General features: G+C 39.1%; 1 protein-coding gene and 1 pseudogene across 1 annotated transcript in view; one reads left to right on the forward strand and one right to left on the reverse strand.

Annotated features, from left to right (window-relative positions):
• Positions 1 to 22,610, forward strand: part of Cbl (Cbl proto-oncogene) — an 81,847-nt gene that overhangs the window by 18,258 nt on the left and 40,979 nt on the right. Inside the window, exon 2 of the mRNA XM_075966239.1 lies at positions 8,988 to 9,235. Within this exon, the coding sequence (XP_075822354.1) occupies positions 8,988 to 9,235 (248 nt within the window). The remainder of the gene's footprint in view (positions 1 to 8,987; positions 9,236 to 22,610) is intronic.
• LOC142847085 (large ribosomal subunit protein uL18 pseudogene) lies at positions 15,636 to 16,602 on the reverse strand (annotated as a pseudogene).

The raw sequence follows: 22,610 nt of genomic DNA on the forward strand, positions 1-22,610 counted from the left end.
CTGTCAGATTCAGGGACCTTTTCTTTTCACTTAATTTCCCAGCGTATGACATGTATGTTGAGAAAACTAAGCAGGCTTAGTTTAACTACTTCCATATCTACATATTTGTTGCTCTCTAAACCCATTCTGATCCCCTTTTTCTCGTTTTAGGAGGTGTCTGTTTAGATGGTGTGATCCTCCTGACCTTCATTTCAGGTTTCATTATTTCCTATTTTTTTTTCTTTTGCCAGGAATTTATTATTGCACCCTTTTTCTCCCTGTTCTCAATGTGAAACATGTTCAGCTCTCTTTGTAATTAAAAACCTGGGCTGGGGAGTGGCTCAGTTAGTAGTACTTGTCTAGTGTGGATCAAGATCCAGGTTCTATCCCCAGCACTATATAAGAAAGTAAACAGAGAATGGTGTTGTAGCGTGAATTCTAATTGGTCGTAATAATAAAAACTTGTGGTCAGATATTAGGAGGTGAAAACTGAAAGATCAGAGAAGCAGAGCAACCAGCCACTAGTTCTTACCTCTACGAAATCCTCATTGAATGCCTTGAGAGTCTGTCTCCTCCTGCTTTATAGTCCTCTCTCTACCCAGCCAGATCCCTTCCTGTCTCTCCACCTCCCTAGTGTTGGGATTAAAGACGTGTGACTCTCAAGTGCTGGGATTAAAGGTGTGTGCCATCACTGCCTAGCCTCTATGGCTAACTAGTGACTAGCTCTGCCCTCAGATCTTCAGGCAAGCTTTACTTGTTACAGCACAAACAAAATATCACCACACGATGTCACATATCTGTAATAGTGGCCAGCCTGCGATGAGACCTTGTCTTAATAAACAAAAAGTCTTTAATCACAAGGCTTTGTGGTCTTTGTTGAGTCTTTTTCTTGAATTGTCACATTTAAAAAATACATATTTGTAGCATATGCTAAGTTCCTAGTTGCTTAGTGTCAGTCTTCTGTCTACTCAAGATGCACTGTATGCATCTTGCTACCATTTAATAAATTTATTTTTATAAAGTATATTCTGAGTCATAGCATTAAAGTACATTGAGATTTGAATGTGACACAAATTGGGAACTATTTGTTTTACTAATATAAAATTTTATCTATCCAGCTTGAATATAATGGTTTTCTAAAAATAAAATGGTTTTCTTCGTTAAGTTGTTCCTTTCTTAGTACTTCCTAGAATAAGTAGTTTCCTAAAATAATGTTAAATTATGTATGCATAAAGTATTTTTGATGGTATATTTGCTAGACTTACAGAGGGGCTATTTTTTAACAGTGTACCAGAAATGATCTGCTGAGAATAAAAATATAGACTTTTAAAGCCTATGTATATTGCCTTTTCACTTGAGTCTATAACGATTGTCTATTAAATTGGAATTTTGTAACTTTTTCCTTGTTTATTTTGCTTTATGGAATCAGAGTCCTCATGTAGCCCTGGCTGGCATGGATATACTTGTTTCTGCCTCTGAATATTGGCATTATATGGGGAGTATTATAGGTGTGTGCCATCATACCTGGCAGCTGGGATCTAATTTAAGGAAACATGCCTAAGCCTGTGTCTCACCATATGATATTCTTCATGAAGAGACTTGAAAATAATATAATTCAAGTAGGAAGGATAGATAGCCAGGATATATTTGTTGAATGAATAATTTAGACACCATAAAAGAGTTTATAACATGTTTTGGGGACACAGGAAGGTCTATCTGCAAGTGGTCTGCCAGTAATCTTTCTTTTTTCTTTTCTTTTTTTATTTATTTACTTTTAATTTATATGCATTGACATTTTGCCTGCAGGTACATCTGTGAGAGAGTGTCAGATCTTGGAGTTGCAGTGTTGAGTTGCATGTGGGAGCTGAGATTTGAACCTGTGTTCTCTGAGGGAAGAGCAGTCAATGCCCATAACCACTGAGCCATCTCTCCACCCAATCTGCTAGTAATTTTAAACTATGCCCTTGCCTAGTGCTTTCTTTTCTTCCCTTCTCTTTCATCCCTTATTTCCCCTCTTCCACTTTCCTAGAGTGGCCTTGAACTCTTGCTCCACCTACCTCTACTTCCTGAGTGCTGGGTTTGCAAGAATGTGCCACTACACCCAGCTAATTCAGATATTTATTTAAAATTTTCTTTCTACTATTTTATAGTAATGACATCCTGTGGTTAGTTCTCTGTACTGATTGTGGTTTGTTTTGTTGTTTTAGTGGCAACAGGGATGTAGGTTAACCAGATATATAGATCTTGTTACCACATTTGGAGACAGTATGGGACATTATCATTCCTTCTGGTCCAGAAAGCTTTGTGGAGCCTGCTATCTTTGTGCACATCTGAAGTCCCCACCACTTTCATTTCTGGCTTTTTGCTTGTTTTGTAATTCAGGCAGACCTTGAGTTTGAGGTAATCCTGCAACAGACTCCTGAGCTCTGGAATTATGGACATACTCTACCATATTTATCTTAACTCTCTGTTTCTAACCAAAGACACTGACAGTTAACAAGGTTAGACACAGAGTGTTTATCTAGGCCAGCATTTCTCAACCAATGGGTCCTGACCCTTTTGGGGTCACATATCAGATATTTACATTATGGTTTATAATAGTAGCAAAATTACAGTTATGAAGTAGCAACAAAATAATTTTATGGTTGGGGTCACCACAACATGAGTATTAAAGGTTGTCAGCAATAGGGAAGGTTGAGAACCACCGCTCTAGGTAGGCAGTGAGAAATTTTGAGGTCAAGTTCTGAAAGATGAATCAAGCTTTAAGAACTGAGTCTGATGTTTAAGGCAGTTTCAGACTTTAAAATTGCCAGTTTCAGACTTTAGAATTGACAGCCAAGTTTCATTCATAAAAACATAGAAAAGGGGCTCTGGGAAACAGTTGGGTTGGCTCCCACAAGGCCTGAGGGTTTTTTTTTTTTTTTTGCTTTTTGAGATGGGGTTTCACTGTGTAGTTTTGGAGCCTGTCCTGGTACCTGCTCCATTGACTAGGCTGGCCTTGAACTCACAGAGATCCACCTGCTTCTGCCTCCCTAGTGCTGGGATTAAAGGCGTGTGCCACCACTGCCTGGCAAGATCTGAGTTTTAGGCATAAGAATGGAACAGAGATAGGTTGGTTAATAAAGGGAAGGAAGCCCAGCCTTCAATCTGTTATTCTGTATTGGATTAAGATGGTCTAGGATTCCTGATGTTGGTAGTCTGGCTATCTGCTAGAAGTAAAAGTAATCCTTTTTGAATAGTGGTATCACAATTAAATTGTTTATAATTTTTATACAGCGACCAACATTTAAAAGAAAACCAAGCCGGGCGGTGGTGGTGCACGCCTTTAATCCCAGCACTCGGGAGGCAGAGGCAGTCGGATCTCTGTGAGTTCGAGACCAGCCTGGTCTTCAAGAGCTAGTTCCAGGACAGGAACCAAAACCACAGAGAAACCCTGTCTCAAAAAACCAAAAAAAAAAAACCCAAAACCCCAAACTAGGTATATTAAAAGATGCAACTGAAAACCAATAGGTGACATGGATTTTAGAAACACAAAGGATATAGAAATTGTCAGTCAAGGACTTAAAATATACCTATTTTTCATCTGTAACGAAAATAAAAACTAAATTGGCAAGTTTTTTGTGTGTATACCTAAACCGTGTACATACTAGACAAATGTTCCACCACTGAACTATGTCCCCAGCACTAAATTGATAATTTTTAAAAAAAATCTTAAGATTTATTTATTTATTATATATACAATGTTCTGCCTGCATGTGTCCCTGCAGGCCAGAAGTTGGCACCAGATCTTATTACAGATGGTTGTGAGTCACCATGTGATTGCTGGGAATTGAACTCAGGACCCCTGGAAGAATAATCAGTGCTCTTAACCGCTGAGCCTTCTCTCCAGCCCTAAATTGATAATATTTATAAGAATCGTGAAATGATAAAGAATTCTAGAACTGAAGGAAACTGATTATTAAATGTCAGTAGTATTACTGGCGAGATGGCGCTGTGTAGCTAAAGGCATTGATGTCAAGCCTGATGACTTGAGTTCCAAAGTTTGGATCTCTGAGACCCACATGATGAAAGTTGTCCTCTCGTCTCTGTACACGTGCAGTGACATACATATGCCTCTCAACCACCAATGTGATAAAAAATTTTTTTAAGACAGCAAGTAGATTTAGGAGCATAAATAAGCTGAAGAAATATTTAGTGAGGTAGAATGTAAGAGGAAAATTCCCTACTGAGGAGTTGGGACAAAAAGATGGTCGGTCTGTAGCTGTAAGTATCCATAATTAAATTCTAGAAGAGGTCTGACAAAGAATAATGGCAGAGAAAAGTTTTTAACAAGCTGTTTGAGAAGTCTCCAAACTAATAAAACCCACCAAACTACAAATTAAGGAAACTATCAGCATTAAGCAGAAAAAATACAAAGCCAACACTAGCTACTAAGTTATAATGTAACACTGCTGAAAGCTGTTGTGGGATGCTGTTTATTGTTGAGGAAATGTGCACAGACATCTCTTCATCCCAAATAGGGGAATGACAAAAGTCCAACATGGTAAGCCACTGAATTGGTATGTGTTTAATTTTATGTGTGTGAGTGTTTTGCCCATATGTATGTCTGTGCACCACTTGTGTGTTTAGTGCCCATGGAAGTCAGAAGAGGGCACACATCGGAACTGAAGTTAAAATTGTGAGCTGCCATGTGGATGCTAGGAGTCTAAAGGGAGATTCTTTAGAAGAGCAACCAGTGCTCTTAACCATTGAGCCATCTCTCCAGCCCCAAACCAATACATTTTATTGAGGTCATTTATAGGAGTGTGGGTGAAGGAATGACTCAGAAAGTGTCACCAAAGCTCACCCCAGCATGGGTGCTAGCTCACAGAGTCTGGGAACCTGCAGACAGCTCAGCAGATTGGAGAATGTTCTTTCTAAGTGGCTCGATTGGTTGGTCTCCGCTTTATTTGGGCGGCTCAATTCATCTGAGTGTCTCTTGACAGTCATTACAGTTTATATATGATGAGGAGGGGGGACCTAGTATAGCTGGTCAGTTTCAGAGACTTCCTAAAACCTTTGAGTTTATTTCTTGCATTTACTGACTTTTTTGTTGTTCTGGGGTTTTATTGTTTGTTTTTGTTTTTTAGTTAATAACTCAGAAAGGCCTAAATTTGAAATATTCCTGTCTTTGCCATGGGTACTTAGCCTGCCATTCATTTTAAATGGCAATTAAAATGTTTTAAATTATTATAAAGTACTTAGGAGTTCTGGTTGGGTTTTTGCTTATTTATTTACTATTGTTAAAAAAATGAAATAAACACACACACACAAGGCCTTGTTATGTAATCCTGACTGGCCAAATTTGCCTACGCCTGCAGGGATTAAAGGTGTGCACCACCATGCCTAACCAAGGGTTGCTGTTAATATACCCATCTGTAATCCAGTTTACTGGATTAATATTATTTTTTATATTGTTTATAGTTTAATACTTTTATTAATTCTTGGAGATTTTTTTTTCATGTGCAGTTATATATCATCCATAAGATACATTTGCTTTTTCTTTAATTGTTTTTGTTTTCTGTTTTTAGAAACAAGGTTTCTCTATAGCACTGGCTTTCCTGGAACTTGCTCTGTACACCAGGCTGGCCTCAAACTCAGAGATCCTCCTGCCTCTGCCTCCTGGGTGCTGGGATTAAAGTGTACTACCATCCCCAGTTCATTGTGTACAAATTTTTAACCTGACAGTGTCACTGACCTGTTTCCAAATTGATTGTGTCAGTTTAGGTTGTTCTAGGCAGTATTTGAATGTGCCTTTTGCTCCATTTTCTTGCCATTGGTTGATGTGGTCAATTTGTTATTTGTCTAATTGTGATTGTAAGGTTTTCAGTCTAGAATGAATAATGAGGTTGGACACCATCTCGTGTCTTTTATTATTGATGCCGTCTTTTGTGAGGATCTGATTAAGTCTTGACAACTTGTGTATTGAATTATCTTTCTTACTGACTTGTAGGCGTTATTTATGTATCCTGAAAATATTTGTTTGGATATATGCTCTGGATAGATATATGGTACAGGTGTCTCCTGACTCATTAATGTTGCTTTTGACTGTTGTCTTGGTTTTGCTTTTACTTTTTATTTTTTAGATCATGTCTTCCTATGGAGCCCAGACTGCCTTGAGCTCACGAGTCTCCTCCACCAGCTCTAGGTGCTAGATTTACAGACTTGTACTACCATACTCCATCTTTCTATGATATCTTGTTAAACAGAAGCTATTTCTTGTATCTTTTTCTTTGCCTTGCTCCACTTTTGAAGTAGTAGAATTAAAAAAAAAATTACTGTATGGTTTGTGGTTTCCATGGTTCTGTTTAAGGAAAGCCTTTCTATATTATGAAGTCATGCAGTTAGCGTTTGTGTAATATAAAGCTCTCTAGACGACTTAACCTTCCACATTTAGGTCTGTAATCCACAGAGAATGTATGCATGGGCTCGGTGATGGTTTAGTTCTTATTTTTCTTTTTTATCCCATTATGGATGCTCAGTTATTCTTTTTGTTTGTTTGTTTTTTGAGACAGGGCTTGCTTCTCTGTAGCTTTGGAGCCTGTCCTAGAATTAGCTCTTGTAGACCAGACTGGCTTTGAACTCAGAGAGATCCCTATGTCTCTGCCTTCTGAGTGCTGAGATTAAAGGCTTGTACCACTAGCACCCAGTTTTTGTTTGTTTGTTTTGGAGAAATGCCACTTCCTTGACACAAGGGCAAGATCTGTGTTTGTATGATCTGTGATCTGTTTCTGGACTTTTTGTCTAGTAGTGTCTTTTCCAGAAACAGGAATTATTGATGTAAATAGCGCAAATTAGACAATAGGAATAAATACAAATTAGTAATTTTTGTAAGAAATAGATGGTGAACCATTTAGAAATAAAGATTGTTATATTGGATTCTTGGTCAAGAGTTAAGAGTTGAGTGTGGTGGCACACTCAGATAGATAATCAATTCTGGCATTGATGAAGGTAAGGAGGACAACCCATAGAAACCTCAAAACAGCGGAAACGGCTGCAGAGATGGCTCAGCCATTAGGGGCAGTTGCTGCTCTGAAGGACCTGGTTCTGAGTCCTAGCACCTGAATATGGACTGTATTCAGTTCCAGTGGATTTGATACCTTCTTCTGGCCTCTGTGAGCACCAGACACACACAGTGTACACAGATATACACGCAGGCAAAACACCCATGCATATAAAGTAAGGATAAAATGAAAAAACAAAACAAAACAAATCTCACTTAAAATTTTGGTTTTATTTTTTGAGACAGGGTTTCACTGGATAACAGTCCTGGCTGTCCTGGAACTCACTCTGTAGACCAGGCTGGCCTTGAATTCACAGAGAAGCAAGCACTTGTCTCTGCTTCTGTAGTGCTGGGATTAAAGGTGTGTGCCACCCCCACCTGGCTGTAATCTCATTTTTAAAAAGGCCTACTTAAAACACAGGAACTCAGGAAATTTGAAAGTAAGAGATGGGGAAAGAACTACCAGCAAGTCCTGAGAATTCTAAATTTACTGATAAAAGATGATAGGTATATGTAAACCAGGGCATTTCCATTTTCTTGGGAAGACGTGGACGTCTCAGTTCACTTTCAAGCATTGCTGGGCACAAGGCCTTTATGCCCTTGTTCTTTTTTTTTTCTTTTTTCTTTTTTTGTTTTTTTTTCGAGACAGGGTTTCTCTGTGGCTTTGGAGCCTGTCTTGGAACTAGCTCTGTAGACCAGGCTGGTCTCGAACTCACAGAGATCCGCCTGCCTCTGCCTCCCGAGTGCTGGGATTAAAGGCCTGCGCCACCACCGCCCGGCTATGCCCTTGTTCTTTAGTGGCTCTTAAAGCTCAAGCCTGTGGGACCAGAGCAGAGATTTGTTTTTCAGGATGGCCTTGTCCTTTCTATCCGCTCCTGGACTCGAAAATTATCTTTTTTCTTGCTTTTTTTTTGTTTTTTGAGACAGGGCTTCTCTGTATAACAGCCCCAGGGTGGCCTCAGACTGACAAAGCTCTGCCTCCTCTGCTTCCCAAATCCTGGGATTAAAGGTGTGTGCCACTATGCCTGGCTCTTGCCTTTTTTTTTTTTTTTTTTTTTTGTAAACGACAGTCTTTCATTCTGGACTTGAACTCACAGATATCCATCTGTCTCTGCTTCTCAGTTGCTGGGATTAAAGGCATGTATAACCATGCCCAACTGGAATTTTCTTTGTTGATGGGTCAGTTGTCAGCTATATACATTTGTAAGTTGTCTCCCTCCCTCCTTCCTTCCTTCCTTTCTTCCTTCCTTCCTCCCTTCCTTCCTTTTAAAAAGGGTCTTACTGTGTAGACCAGGCTGGTGTTAAGCTCACAAAGATTTACCTGCCCCTGTCTCCATAGTGCTGGGATTAAAGTGTATGCCATCATGCCCTGCCTACTATATTTTATTTCATCTGGTATATTTTCAGGCATTTATGGGAGATTCCACCACCATCCCAGGTTGTGTTTTCTGTACTCTCAGTCTTTCAGAGTCTTCTATTGCTCCAGGCTCTGAGGTTGAGCTCACAGTATATGTGTATGGTAGACAGGTGCTCTGCCACTGAGCTATACCCCCCAAGTTGTCTCCCGGCCTTTGAAGAGATGGCTTGGGGCTGGAGAGATGGCTCGAGGTTAAGAGCACATACTGCTCTTGAAGAAGACCTAAGTTTGGTTCCAGCAAGATGACTCACAACTGCCTATTACTCAAGTTCCAGGGGATCTGACTCTTGTGGATTCTGTGGGTGCCTGTACTCACATGCATATACACACTCATACCTGTAACTTAAGTAATTCACAAAAGTGCCCCTCTGTGTAGGAGGCCACTAGTACAGAATGAGTGCCTGTGGTATTGGGTTATGGATAATTTCTTATTATCCTCATGTATCTTTCTTATTTATGCAAATAGCACATATTTCACAGCTCAAAGCCTAACAAGGAAAGCTGTCCTTAAGGTCCTCTGAGTAATAGCCCTTTTTTTTCCCTTTGCAGGTGGTGCGGTTGTGTCAAAATCCAAAGCTGGCGCTCAAGAACAGCCCACCATATATCTTAGACCTGCTACCTGACACCTACCAGCATCTCCGCACTGTCTTGTCAAGATACGAGGGGAAGATGGAGACACTTGGAGAAAATGAATATTTTAGGGTGTTTATGGAAAATTTGATGAAGAAAACTAAGCAGACTATAAGCCTCTTCAAGGAGGGAAAAGAAAGAATGTATGAGGAGAATTCTCAGCCTAGGTAATGAGGAAATACTACACAAATATTAATTCAGGTCTGTGGCTGTCAGATAGTAATGTTAGAAGTAGTTGAGTTGCTTTGAATTTTATTTCAATGTGATTAGAAAGCTCACATTTGATAGACAGGGTCTTGGTAGGCATTTGGCCATTGTTGGGTCAGATAGATTTATCTATGAAAGAAAGTGATCTATACTCATGAAAAAGGTTGCAGGAAGTAGAGCCTTTGGATCCCAGGCGTTTGTGTGTAGATGAGAGTTAAAACAGGGTTGAGGTTAAGGAGAAAAGATGAGATTTTAGTAGAAGCTACAGCAGACTGATATATCACAAGTCAGATAAGAGCAAAGAAGATAGTGCTTGAGATTGCTTTTTGGTTTTTATTTTAATTTTTTGATATGGGCTTTCTCTGTGTATCGCTGGCTGTCTTGGAACTTACTCTGTAGATCACGAAGGCCTTAAAACTTGGAGATCTGCCTGCCTCTGCCTCCCTAGTGCTTGATTAAAGGTGTGCACCTCCATGCCCAGCACTTTTTAATTTTTTTTAAAAATATTTATTTATTTGTTTATTACATATACAGTATTCTTTCTGCAGTCCAGAAGAGGGCACCAAGCCTCATTACAGATGGTTGTGAGCCACCATGTGGTTGCTGGGAATTGAACTCAGGACCTTTGGAAGAGCAGGCAATGCTCTTAACCACTGAGCCATCTCTACAGCCCCCCACTTTTTAATTTTTAAAAATATTTTTTACACAGGCATGCGTGTGTGTATGTGTACAGTGTGTAGGTAATGGTTCTTTCTCTCCCTCCACCATGTGGGTTTTGGGTGTTGAACTCAGATCATTTGTTAGCAAGTGCCTTTACTTGCTGAGCCATTCCTTCAACCTGTTTTTTTGTTTCTTGTTTTTTTTTTAAATAAAGCAAATTGAACAGAAATTTTATGTGTAAGAATAATTTTTAACTATAATAAATAGAGGCAAGTGCACACTACCTGCCTTCCCCTGCTGGTGGAGATGGAACCCAGGCCTCATGCAGGCTAGGCAGGTGCCCTAGCACCAAATGCAGTTTAGGCTATGTCACAGGCTAGCTTGGTTGTTATAAATACCTACTGGAAGAAACTAGATCCTGTCAGTTAGAAACAAATATTAACTTATCTGGAGCAGATAATACAAATTCCAGTCATTCTTTTCTGCCCTAAATGCTGAGGGTTGAACCCAGGCCTTGTGAGTACTAGGCAAGTACTGTTCAGCTGAGCTATTTTCCAGCTCTCCACCAGGAGTTTGGTGGTTTGTTTTGTTTTGTTTTTGTTTTGTTTTGTTTATTTGTTTGTTTTTTTAATAAATAAAAAGTGGCTTTCTCTTCTATCTGCTCTGGTTATTTTGAGACAGGGTTTTACTGTGTTTCTGAGGCTAGCCTGAAACTCTCCCTTATAGCCTAGGCTGGCCTAGAACTCACTACGATCATTTTGTCTCAGTCCCCTGAGTTACTGGAATTGCAGGTGTCTGCTATCATGCTTTTGCTAGGGTAATTTTTTCTATTTTAAATAGACTCGTAGCCCAGGCTGGCCTATATGTATCCTGAACTGGTTTTGGAAATGTATGCTTTAAAAGATCATTCCACTGCTGTTCTCCTGGTTCAGTTTCTAGTTCTAGATATAGTCACTTCCTCTTGAGGAGTGTCTTGAATTAGGAATATTAATTTTTCACCAGGTTATTGTGCATGATTCCCTTAGTAACCTGTGAATAGTGTCCTTGTAGTTTCCTATTCTTTTGGCTTTGTTGGTTTAGATTTTGGCAATTCCATCTTAGTTAAAAATTTTTGCTTTATCATTTTTGCCTTTACTGTAGCAAATTTTTCAGATATAATATTAGTCGTTTGGTTTTGGAAAGGTTTCTAGTGACTAATTCAGTCTGTAGAAACCTGCCTTACTTTTTGCTTACATACAAATGTGTTTTATTCTACTAAATGTTTAGATTTTTATAGAATTATTAAAATGAAATCTTAAGGGCCTGGGAGGTTACTCAGTGAGTAAAAGACTCACTGAAGGTGCTGGAAGGTGATGGATGTAGAGAGAACCCAGTTTAAAGTTGGTGAGCTCCAAGTTCAGTGACAGGCCCTGTTTATACACATGTACACATGCATATTCATACACACACACACACACACACACACACACACACACACACACACACACGCAGAAGTGAACAGGCCTGAGCACACATGGATATAATGTGCACATATACAAATGAGACTAAGTGGTAGACACTCTCATAGCATGCACAAGGCTTTTATGTTGTTTTTTGTTTGTTTTTCAAGTACTAGGGATTAAAGTACTGCCATGTGCTTTAAAAATCAACTTGTCATTGAACAAAACTTAAAAATGTATTTGTCAGCTATTGTAAACTAGGTTCTGTCTAATTTTAGGAGGTGGAAAGAGGTAGTGAAATATGATGTAATGTGTCAAGGATTTAATAGAGATATGTACAGATGGCTATGAGGATGCAGTTTTGCTTATTGGATGGCAATCAAAGGTGACACAGGAAATGTTGATCCGAACTAGATTTTTAAGGATGAGTAGGAGAATAGTCTAGACCAGTGATTCTCAACCTGTGAGTTGCGACTACAGGTCAAATGACCCCTCACAGCGGTCACATATCAAATATCTTACATATCAGATATTTACTTTATGACTCATAACGGTAGCAAAATTGCAGTTATGGAGTAGTAGTGAGATAGTTTTATGGTTGGAGGTCACCACTGTATTAAAGGTCGCAGCATTAGGAAGGTTAAGATCCACTGTTTTAGGTAGAGAAGTCAGCCTTTAACACAGGAGCAGAAACCTGCAGACTATGTGTTTAAGGATGTGGGAAGTCTGGTTTGGCTGGAATTACTGGAGTTAAATGAGTGGAAGTCCAGATTGGAGTCAGGTCGTAAGGATTGGTTTTGACTCTAGAATGTCTCTTATAGATAATCAGTTGTCTAGAGTAGTTTTTTCTTTTTCATTAAAAAAATATTTTATTTATTATATATATAGTCTTCTGCCTGTAAGTCTGCCAACAGGCAAGAAGAGAGTACCAGATCTCATTACGGATGGTTGTGAGCCACTATATGGTTGCTGGGAATTGAACTCAGGACCCCTGGAAGATTAGCCAGTGCTCTTAACTGCTGAGCCATCTATCTCTTCAGCCCCCTAAAACAGTTTCTTTTTTAAAAGAGCATTAAAGTTTTTTCATATATACATACATACATACATACATATATATATATATATATATATATATTTTTGGGCGCTGGTATTGCTTCTGAGGTGGGCTCTTGGTATATTGTTTAGGCTGCTCTAAATTCTGGGGTTCAAGTGGTTCTTCTGCTTCCCCTCCCCAAGAAACAGAAAATAGAAGCATGCCATGATACCCACTTAAGTACATTTAGAAATTTTGAAAATTTATTTTTATTTGTGTGTGCAGGTGCACATGCAAGCACACATGGTGGAGACAGACAGTCAGTGTGGGTATGCATGTGTGTAGATTGGAGAACATTTTGCTGGAGTTGGCTATTTCCTTCCACCATGTGGGTCCCAGGGATTGAACTCAGGTTGCCAGGCAAGACAGCAAGCCATGAAGTTCCCAGGCTTTTCCCCACTGAGCACTTTTAGTAGCCCTAAGAACATTTTTGTAGTTAAATGAAAACTGTATTTCCTATCTTCTTAGAGCATTCTGAACAGTATTTAGTGTGCTTTCTTTTATTGACTGAAGGTTTATCACTGAGAACCATTATAGTACCCTGGCTAAGTAGATAAACTCTGAAGCCAACTTGCAGGTTTTAATCTTTTCTTAGCCATTTTTTTTTTAAGCTGTGTGATTTCGGTCTTCTCATCCAGAAAATAATGCTTTCATCCTGAGTAGTTGGAAGTTCTGTTTTTGTTTTACATTTTGGAAAAGAGTCTTATATGTCCCAGGCAGGTCTTGAACTCACCACATGTTGGAGAATGGCCTCGAAATTCTCTGATGTAGGCAGAGTTTTCCTGTCTTCACCGCCTTTTCCCAAATAAATACACGGAGGCTTATATTAATTATAAATGTTCGACCAATAGCTCAGACTTGCTTCTAACTAGCTTTTACAATTTAACCCATTTCTTTTAATCTCTGTGCTGCCCCGAGGCTTGTGACTTTTACCTCTATCCCATTTTGTGTGTCCAGATTGTTCTGAGTCTGACTGTTGACTCCTGACTCCACCCTTCCTCATCCTGTCATTCCCAGTTTGGCTTTCCCACCTAACTTTATCCTGTTCAACTATTCTTTTTTTTTTTTTTTTTTTGGTTTTTCGAGACAGGGTTTCTCTGTAGCTTTGGTGCCTGTCCTGGAACTAGCTCTTGTAGACCAGGCTGGCCTCGAACTCCCAGAGATCCGCTTGCCTCTGCCTCCTGAGTGCTGGGATTAAAGGCGTGCGCCACCACCGCCGGGCCTATCCTGTTCAACTATTGACCAGTCAGCTTGTTTATTAAACCTATCATAGCAACATATATTTACACAGTGTACAGAAGAATTATTCCACAACACTCTGATCCTATCTCCATCTCCTGAGTTCTGGAATCACAGGCATGCACTACTATGCCAAGTTTATGTGGTGCTTGGCAAGCACTCTACCAAGGAGCTACATCCTCAGCCCCAGCTTTTATTATCTTAACCAGCTTTTATTATCTTAATCGGGGTTTTTTTATTATGTAGTAAACATAGATTATTATAGCAGGTTGTGTATCATTAATACACAGAACCAATGAAGCGTGTAATTTGACCTGACCAAATAAGGACTTTCATATGCATTCGCAACGACTAAATTACTGCCTTTTGTTGTTTGCTTGCTTGTTTTGAGACAGGGTCTCTTATGTAGACCAGGCTGACCTGATTATTAAAGGTGTGAGCTACCACATGCCTGATTTTACCTTTTTGTTTTTACTTTTTGCAGTAGTAGAGACTTCATGGTTCTTACTCCTTTTGCTCATTTTAAAATTGTGTTCTTTTACTTTTTTTTTTATTTTTTATTTTTTTGTTCTTTTACTTTTGAATTGTAAATATTTTTTGTATAGAATCTGTCTACTAAACTAGTATCATACCATATATGGTCGAAAAAATGATTTGTAAAATCTTACTCCCATTCTCTATGTTTTTTCACTTTAATATCTTTTGAAACAAAAGATTTAAGCTTTGATGAAGTATAATAAAACTACTTCATACTTTTAAGAAACCATGGTGTAGGGCAAGGAAGTGTAGTAATGCATGCCAGTTATCCCCAGCATTCTGAAAGCTGTAAATTCAAGGCCAAATTGGACTGCTTGGTGAATTCTTGGACAGCCTGGGCTACAGATTGAGACTCTGTTTCCCTCCCTTTCCTCCAGGTCATCTAATTCAAGACCATAAAGATAATGGCTATGGAGGGGGGGGGGGATAATGGCTGTGGTTTTTTTTTTGTTTGTTTGTTTGGTTTTTCTTTGTGTTTTAATTCTTGTGTTTAGTTCTTTGTTTGATTATGAGTTCATTTATTTATTGTAGGTTTTCCACTTTGAAATAAAGGTTCAGATTCATTCCTTTTGGCATATACATATCCCCCGTCAAAATACCATTTTTTTTTTAAAAAAAAACCAAAACAAAAAACAAAAAAGCTGTCCTTTATTTGTTCTTGTCAAAAGAAAATTAACCACGGGCTGGAGAGATGGCTCAGTGGTTAAGAGCATTGCCTGCTCTTCCAAAGGTCCTGAGTTCAATTCCCAGCAACCACATGGTGGCTCACAACCATCTGTAATGAGGTCTGGTGCCCTCTTCTGGCCTGCAGACATACACACAGAATACTGTATACATAATAAATAAATAAATAAATAAATAAATAAATATTAAAAAAAAAAGAAAATTAACCACAATGTAAGAGTTTATGTGTAGACTTTGAATTCTGTTATTAACCCGCATTACCTGTCCTGATGCTGGTGTCACCGTAGCTTATATTATTGTGCCTTTGTAGAAGTTTGAAATCCTCAAATGTGAGTTGTGGCTGGAAAGATTACTCAGCATCAGATCCACATTGCAGCCCATATTGCTCTTCCAGAGGACCAGAGTTAGGTTCCCAGCACCCATGTTGAGTCATTCACAATTACCCATCCAGATTCAGGGTATCTGACACCCTTTCTGGACTCTGGACACTGTACTCACATGTGTAAACATATGCATATACACATAGTTAAAAATTTATAAACCATTCATTTGAAATGTAAATACCCATTAATAGAATAGATAGGGAGAGAAAAAGGAAGACTATTCAATCAAGGAACATGGACTTCATGTATAATCTAGGGTGAGGCTGTCGGTTTCTTTTTTTTTGGCTGCTTGGTCAATAAGTTTATTATCTTTATGAAAAACTTTTCATAGAAAATTGCTTTAGCTATCAGCAGCCCGCTCCTGAACTCTGAGGAAGCTTGCCTTCTTTTGAGCAACCGGATCTTTCTTCTGGGCAAGAGACATTTGGGACGGTTCCACCTCTTCTTCTTCACTTCTCTCTTGGGCTTCTTTTCATAGACTGGATTCTTTCGTATAGCAGCATGGGCTTTCTTATACATCTCCTCCATCATGTCTGGAGTAACGTTGTTCTTTATGTACTGAGAGAACTGTTTTTTGTAAGCATCTTCATCTTCCTCCATTAGGTTGCGCATGTAGTCTGCAACATTCTGACCCATGATGTGCTTACGATGTACCTCTGCGTTGAACTCCTTGCTTTCAGAATCATAACCAGGGAATTGTTTGGTACTATGAGGAATAGACAAGCCTCCATCCACAGCTCCCTTCAGGGCCCCGAAAACTTTATTGCCAGTTGTAGTTCGAGCAAGACCAGCATCCAAATAGCAAGTGAAGACCTCAGGCTGATCATCGATGCTTTCCACATTGTATTCATCTCTAGTCACCTCCACTTGGCCTTCATAGATCTTGTCCATACCAAACCTACTGAGAAGCCTGTGGGCCAGCAGCAGGCCGGTACAATAGGCGGCAGCATAGTTTGTCAGGCCAACTTTCACTCTGTATTTCGGCAGCTTGTGTGCGTGGGCGGCGCAGACTATCATGTCCCCCTCTATACGGGCATAGGCAATCTGGTAGATGATGTCTCTGTTAGTTACACGAACTATCATCCTGTATTTGGGCGTGTTGTACTTATTTTTGTCTTGGATCACTAATCGTTTCCCAGTAGTCGGTTTTACCCTCTCGCTGCCTTCTAAATCTCACTTGGTATCTCTTGAAGTAGGCCTTGTTCTTGACAGCTTTCACAAACCCCATGGTGTGGAGCAGAAACCCGCAATCGCGGCTCCACGCAGACCTGCGGGCCCGGCGGCGCTAGGGGTAAAAAGGGTTGTCGGTTTCTTAATGAAAAGAATATGTAGACATCTGATAGGTGTTACGTTTAATGTGTAGCTCAAATTGTGGGTACTGTACCTTTTTAAATTCTTGGAATTTGTCAACATGAGCCTTCTTTTCCTTTGCTTACATTTCTTTCCTTTCTCCATTGATGTTTTATAGTTTTCATAGTTCACATCATATGTATATGATGTATATATATGATTATATATGATATATATATGGTTCAATTCATGGATGACTCCAGTTTTAGAGTGTTCATTGCTCATTCGTAGAAGTGAAATTGATGTTTATACGTGTTGTGCTCTGCAACTTTGGAGAGCTATCAGTTGTTCAGTGGGTTTTTGGGGCTTTCTTAGAAAAAGAGATCATGCCATGTGCAAGCAAATAGTTTTATACTTTTTTTCTTTCTACTGGCAGGATTTATGCCAGCTGGAGCCTGTGTTGAGTAGAAGTGGCAAGAGTAGACATCCTTGTTCCTGCTGTTCTGAGGCAACTTTGTAATGACACTGGATTCTCGGAGTTGCTTTTTATTGGGTTGGGGAAGTTTTCCTCTGCTTCTGGTTTGTCGAGGTTTTTGTTTGTTTTTGTGTTGTTTTAACTCTTAAGGGTTTTACAGATTTATATGCCATCCTTCCTTGATTTTCTTTGAGGAATAGGAGAATTCTAGTTAAGTGAAATGCTGTTAAAATTTTTTGATCAAAAAGCTTGTTGATCTTACGCTCGACCCTTGTGTTCTCTCTCTCTCTCTCTCTCTCTCTCTCTCTCTCTCTCTCACACACACACACACACACACACACACACACACACACACACACACAGGTTTCATTATGTAGCCTGTAGCTGGCCTGGAACTCACAGAATTCTGCCTTTTTCCTCCTCCCAAGTATTGGGGTTAAAGGAGTGCACCACCCACACCTGGCTCAAAAGAATATTTCTTATTCCACTCTTGATGTTTTCCTCCATGGGAACTGTGGTATTTCACAAACTGGACAGTGTTTGTACACCTATTGTCTTTTCCTAGCACCCTTCAGAAAGCGCTGAATGCTGTTGATAGATAATGAACTACAGCTGTCTCTGTGTTTGAGTTTGACCTTGGAGACAATTTCTAGTTAGTGGGGAATGTTTTTCTTGCATTTTGGAAAGGGGGTAGGAACTTGTGCCTGTATCTTTTCACCTTTAGAGAGAGATGATGAAGCCCAGCTTTTAGTGGAAGAGAGTTCGATGCAAAGGTAGCCTACCAGGACTGGTGGACTGGATAGGGTTCTAAGTTAGACAAGTTCATAGGACAGTGGGAAGCCATTGAAAGGTTTTAACCAGGAACAAGACACACGTGACCTGTTTGGTATTTTACAATGATGGTATCAGTTGCTGTCTGTAAAAGAGATAAGGGTTTGTGGTAGTGGCAATAATGGAAGTAGACAGGGGAGGAGGAAGTTGAAAGAAAAATAGGTAAAAAGTGGAGTAGAGCTAGGATTAGTAAAGCTTGTTGACACATTAAACAAGTAGAGTATAGAAAAAGATGACAGAGAATTGAAAATGGTTCTAGATTCATTAACTCTGCTAATGCTGTCGCATTTATTATAGCAGAGAATTTAGGATATAAATATGGGAAGAAGCAAGAGTTTCATTTGGGATGTGTAAGTTTGATGTTTGTTTTTGAGATAGGGTCACTGTGTAGCACTGGCTGGTCTGGAATTCTCAGAGATCCACTTCCCTATGTCTCCCAAGAGCTGGGATTAAAGACATACACTATTACACCTGACCAAATTTGGAATTTTATGAGCCATTTAAAGAGAGGTTAAATAATCAGCTGGCAATCTGATTAGGATTTGGGATTAGGAGGGGGAGACTTAGAATAGAGGGAAAAAATGGGTTCAGGAGGGTCTTTAAAGCCCTGGGAATCTGGGGCTGGAGAGGTTACTTGGTGGTTAAAAGCACCAATTTGTTTTTCTGATCTTCAGATTGAACCCCAGTATCTGTCGCTGGGTTTTTATTATTCATGCTACATTTGTGGCGTCTAACGTTTGGAGTATGAATTCATGAAAAAGCTATTTGCCTGAGGTTTTTAGTCACCAACGCAGGCCAGGGCTCCAGCCCCACCGAACTAGGCTTTCTCCCCCCCCCCCCCACAATATTAAAGTATTTATATGAACCTATTTTCAAATATAATATACACTTGGCTAGTAAGCTCTTGAAAAGATAGATGTTTGTTATAATCAACCATTAGGGAAATGTAAATCAAAACTACAATGAAGTTCCACTTCACATCCATTAGGATATGTATCATCAGAAAAGGAAAGTAGTAAATATTGGTGAGGATGTAGCTAATGGAATCATGCTTTACTAATGGGTGTGGAAAAACTGTAACCATATAGAAAAGTTTGGCATTTCTTGCACAAGTTGAGACGTACACTTCTAAGAACTGAAAGCAGGAACTTGGTCAGGTATTTGCACATTTATGTTCATTGTAGCAGTCTTCATAGCAAGCAAAGGTGGGACACAGTCCAACATTTTATTAATAGATAAATGAACAGATGAAATGCTGTTGTACAGGTTACACTATTCCTTGGTGTTTGACCAAAGACTTGTGAGGTTTGTCATGTCACAGAGATTCTTGAGCTTAGTGTTCAATGCAGCATTGTCACAGTAGCAAAGTTATGGAGTCAGCCTAGGTGTCCAGCAACAGGGAGTACAGAAAATGTGCCATTTGCATGTGAAACTTTTTCAGCTATAAAGAATGAAGTTATGTCATTTCTAGACATGGATGCAACTAGAGACAATCTTAATAAGTGAGTTAAGCTAATCTTAGAAAGCTAATTAAAGAAGTGAGACTATCTAGGTGTGGAGACTAGGAAGTGGGAGGACTGAAAAAAGGAGGGGAGGGAGATCTGCTTAACGTATTGTATAGAACTGTAAGAAAATTTAAATTTGTTTTACTCTGTGTGTGTGCATACATACACGCACAACTCAGAAGTTGGTTCTTTCCCCTCACCTTGTGGGATCCAGAGATCTGAGATCAAACTCAGGTCTTCTGCACAGGCACCTCTGTCCAAGCCATCTCACTGGCTCAGAAAATTTAAATATTTACCCATAGAAAGGGGTGGAATTCAAATACAAGCTACACACAAGTTAACCGTGAAGACATTTTGCTGATGGAAATAAGCCAGATGCAAAAGGATATTTTATGATTTTACTTAAGAGATATTTAGAACATACAAATTTATAGAAACAGGTATAAACAGTTAAGAGCTCTTCCTGCTCTTCCAAAAGTCCTGATTTTAATTCCCAGCAACCACATGGTGGCTAATTACCACCTGTAATGAGATCTGGTGCCCTCTTGAGGAAGAGACCTGGTCAGTCGTCCTCATCAATTTAGACCATGAAACCACCATATACGAGCTGCCCGTGCATACTAAGCATTGTCAGGGCATAAATTTTATTTCAAATTTCATAATAGAGTTATTGGAAACTAAAAGGAGGGAAAGTAGGTAGTTACTGCTTATTGGTTAAAGAGCTAGGATAGATGAAAAGTTCCGGGATTGGGGGTAGGGCATGGAGGCACATTCCTGAAATTCTAGCACTTAGTGTACTGAAGCATGAGTATTATTGCAAGTTCAAAGCCAGTGTGTAATGTGAGGCTAATTACAAACAGATTATTATCAGCATGGTAGTACCCACCGGTAGTCTCAACACTCAGGAGGTAGAGGCAAGAGGACCAGAGAAATTGAAGGTTATTCTCTGCTAGATAGCAAGTTTTAGGCCAGTCTGGGATACATAATTACATAATGTTCTGTCTCTAAAAAATAAAAAGGAGGGCTGGAGAGATGGCTCAGAGGTTAAGAGCACTGCCTGCTCTTCCAAAGGTCCTGAGTTCAATTCCCAGCAACCACATGGTGGCTCACAACCATCTGTAATGAGGTCTGGTGCCCTCTTCTGGCCTGCAGGCATACACACAGACAGAATGTTGTATACATAATAAATAAATAAATAAATATTAAAAAAAATAAAAATAAAAAGGATAAAGAGGTCAAATAATATATACATGTATAAAATTATCAAATAATAGGTACTATAAAAGAGGGAGGAAGGGAAAAAATAAATCTGGAAATGGGTAGTGGTGATGGTTATATAAGATTATTGATGTACTGTGCTTCTGTATTGTACACTAGAAGTGGCTTAAATGGTTTTAAGGAAAAAGTGGCTTACGAAAAAAATCTTACATTAATGTTTCCATTGCATAAGTTCTTTTCCTAATGTCAACTATGTTGCAACAAAAGTACTTTCTGTTCTTATTTTGTTACATAGATTTCTTTTTAAAGTTCTTCACTGTAGATTAATAATAGTGATTATAAGGACTTCAATTTCACTAAGGAAATTTTTAAAAAATTATGTGTGTATATGTGTCAGTGTGTTGTGTGTTTTTAATGTGTACATTTGGGTACATATGCTGTGGCTCATGTACCTTTATGTGAGCTCTAGGGTTTGAACTCAGGTTAAAGTTTGAGACAAGTGCTTTTAACCACTGAGCCATTTTGCTATTAAGGGAATTCTTAGTGCAAGCAAGCAATATTTGGTTTAATTGTAAGTCATAGTAAAGAACACAGCTGCTGCCTGCATGGATAGTTTGGTGGTTTTGTCTTGATTCAGTCTCTGGAACTACCAGTCTTAGTCACTGTTTTCTGGGTGCCATGGATGCGCTCTCACTACAGTAGAAAAGGTGAGTCATGTGATGTGTAACTATTATGGAGATAATTTTAATATTTCAGATTGTCTGAAAGGTTATTGAAGTATTATATTCATATACTTCTAAAAGTTAAATTTATTTATTGTATGTATGCACATGCATGTCATGGCACACATATAGGTGAGAGGGGCAGCTTGAAGGAGTCAGTTTTGTCCTTCTAGCATGGGAGTCAGAGGGATCAAACTCAGTTGGGTAGGCTTGGTGGCAAGTACTATTGCCCACTGATCTATCTCCTTAGCCCATGAGCGTAGATTTTTAATAATGTTGATATTTTGTGGTAGTTGCGTAAAGTGCTGTTGAGATTTCAGATCTTACCACATTTGGGAAAGCTGTTATCTCACTATTTTCTCCAAGTTTTTCTGCCTCTCATTTTTCATTCAGAAAACTGCTTGCCTGTTCTATGTTCTAGAGCCACTGGTACTATGTTTATCCTCTCCCTAGTATTTTATTTTGGATAAATTCTGTTTCCCTCTTCATCTTATTGTTGCTTTTCTTCTGAAGAGGCAGTTCTCAGCCTGTGGGTTTCAACCCTTTCACAAGTTCGCATTTCAGATATTTACATTATGATTCATGACAGCAAAATTAACTGTTATGAATAATTTTATGTTTGGGGGTCACCACAACATGAGCAACTGTATTAAAAGGTCTCAGTATTAGGAAGGTTGAGAACTCCTGCTCTAAAGCATCCACTGTTAATCCTGCCCTTTGAAATTTTAATTTCTGGGCTGGAGAGAAGCCTTAGTGATTTAAGAGCACTGGCTGCTCTTAGAGAGGATCTGGATTTGGTTCCCACACATGGTGGCTCATAACTCTCCGTTAACTCTAATTCTGGGGAACCTAATGTATTCTTCTGGCCTCTGAGGGCACGAGGTGTGCATATGGTGCACAGACATACATGCAGTCAAGACATCCACACACATAAAATAATAAATGAATAAAAAGGTTCAGTGGTTAAGAGTACTGGCTGCTTTTCCAGACCACCTGGTTCCAGGTTCAATTCCCAGCACCCATATAGGATCTTACAACTGTTTGTAACTCCAGTCTCAGGATCTGGCACCTTCTGACCTTGGTGGGCATCAGGTATATTCGTGGTTCATGTAAGGACATGGAGGCAAAGTACCAATACACATAAAAGTGAATAGTAAATTTTAATGTCTTCTCGTGAAAAATAATAAAAAATTTCAACTCTTGAAGTTGAATTTAGATTTTTTTAGGTTTTTATTTATTATTACTGCGCATGCACAGTA

This window comes from Microtus pennsylvanicus, chromosome 3, assembly GCF_037038515.1.
Source record: "Microtus pennsylvanicus isolate mMicPen1 chromosome 3, mMicPen1.hap1, whole genome shotgun sequence".
Taxonomy (NCBI): Eukaryota; Metazoa; Chordata; class Mammalia; order Rodentia; family Cricetidae; genus Microtus; species Microtus pennsylvanicus.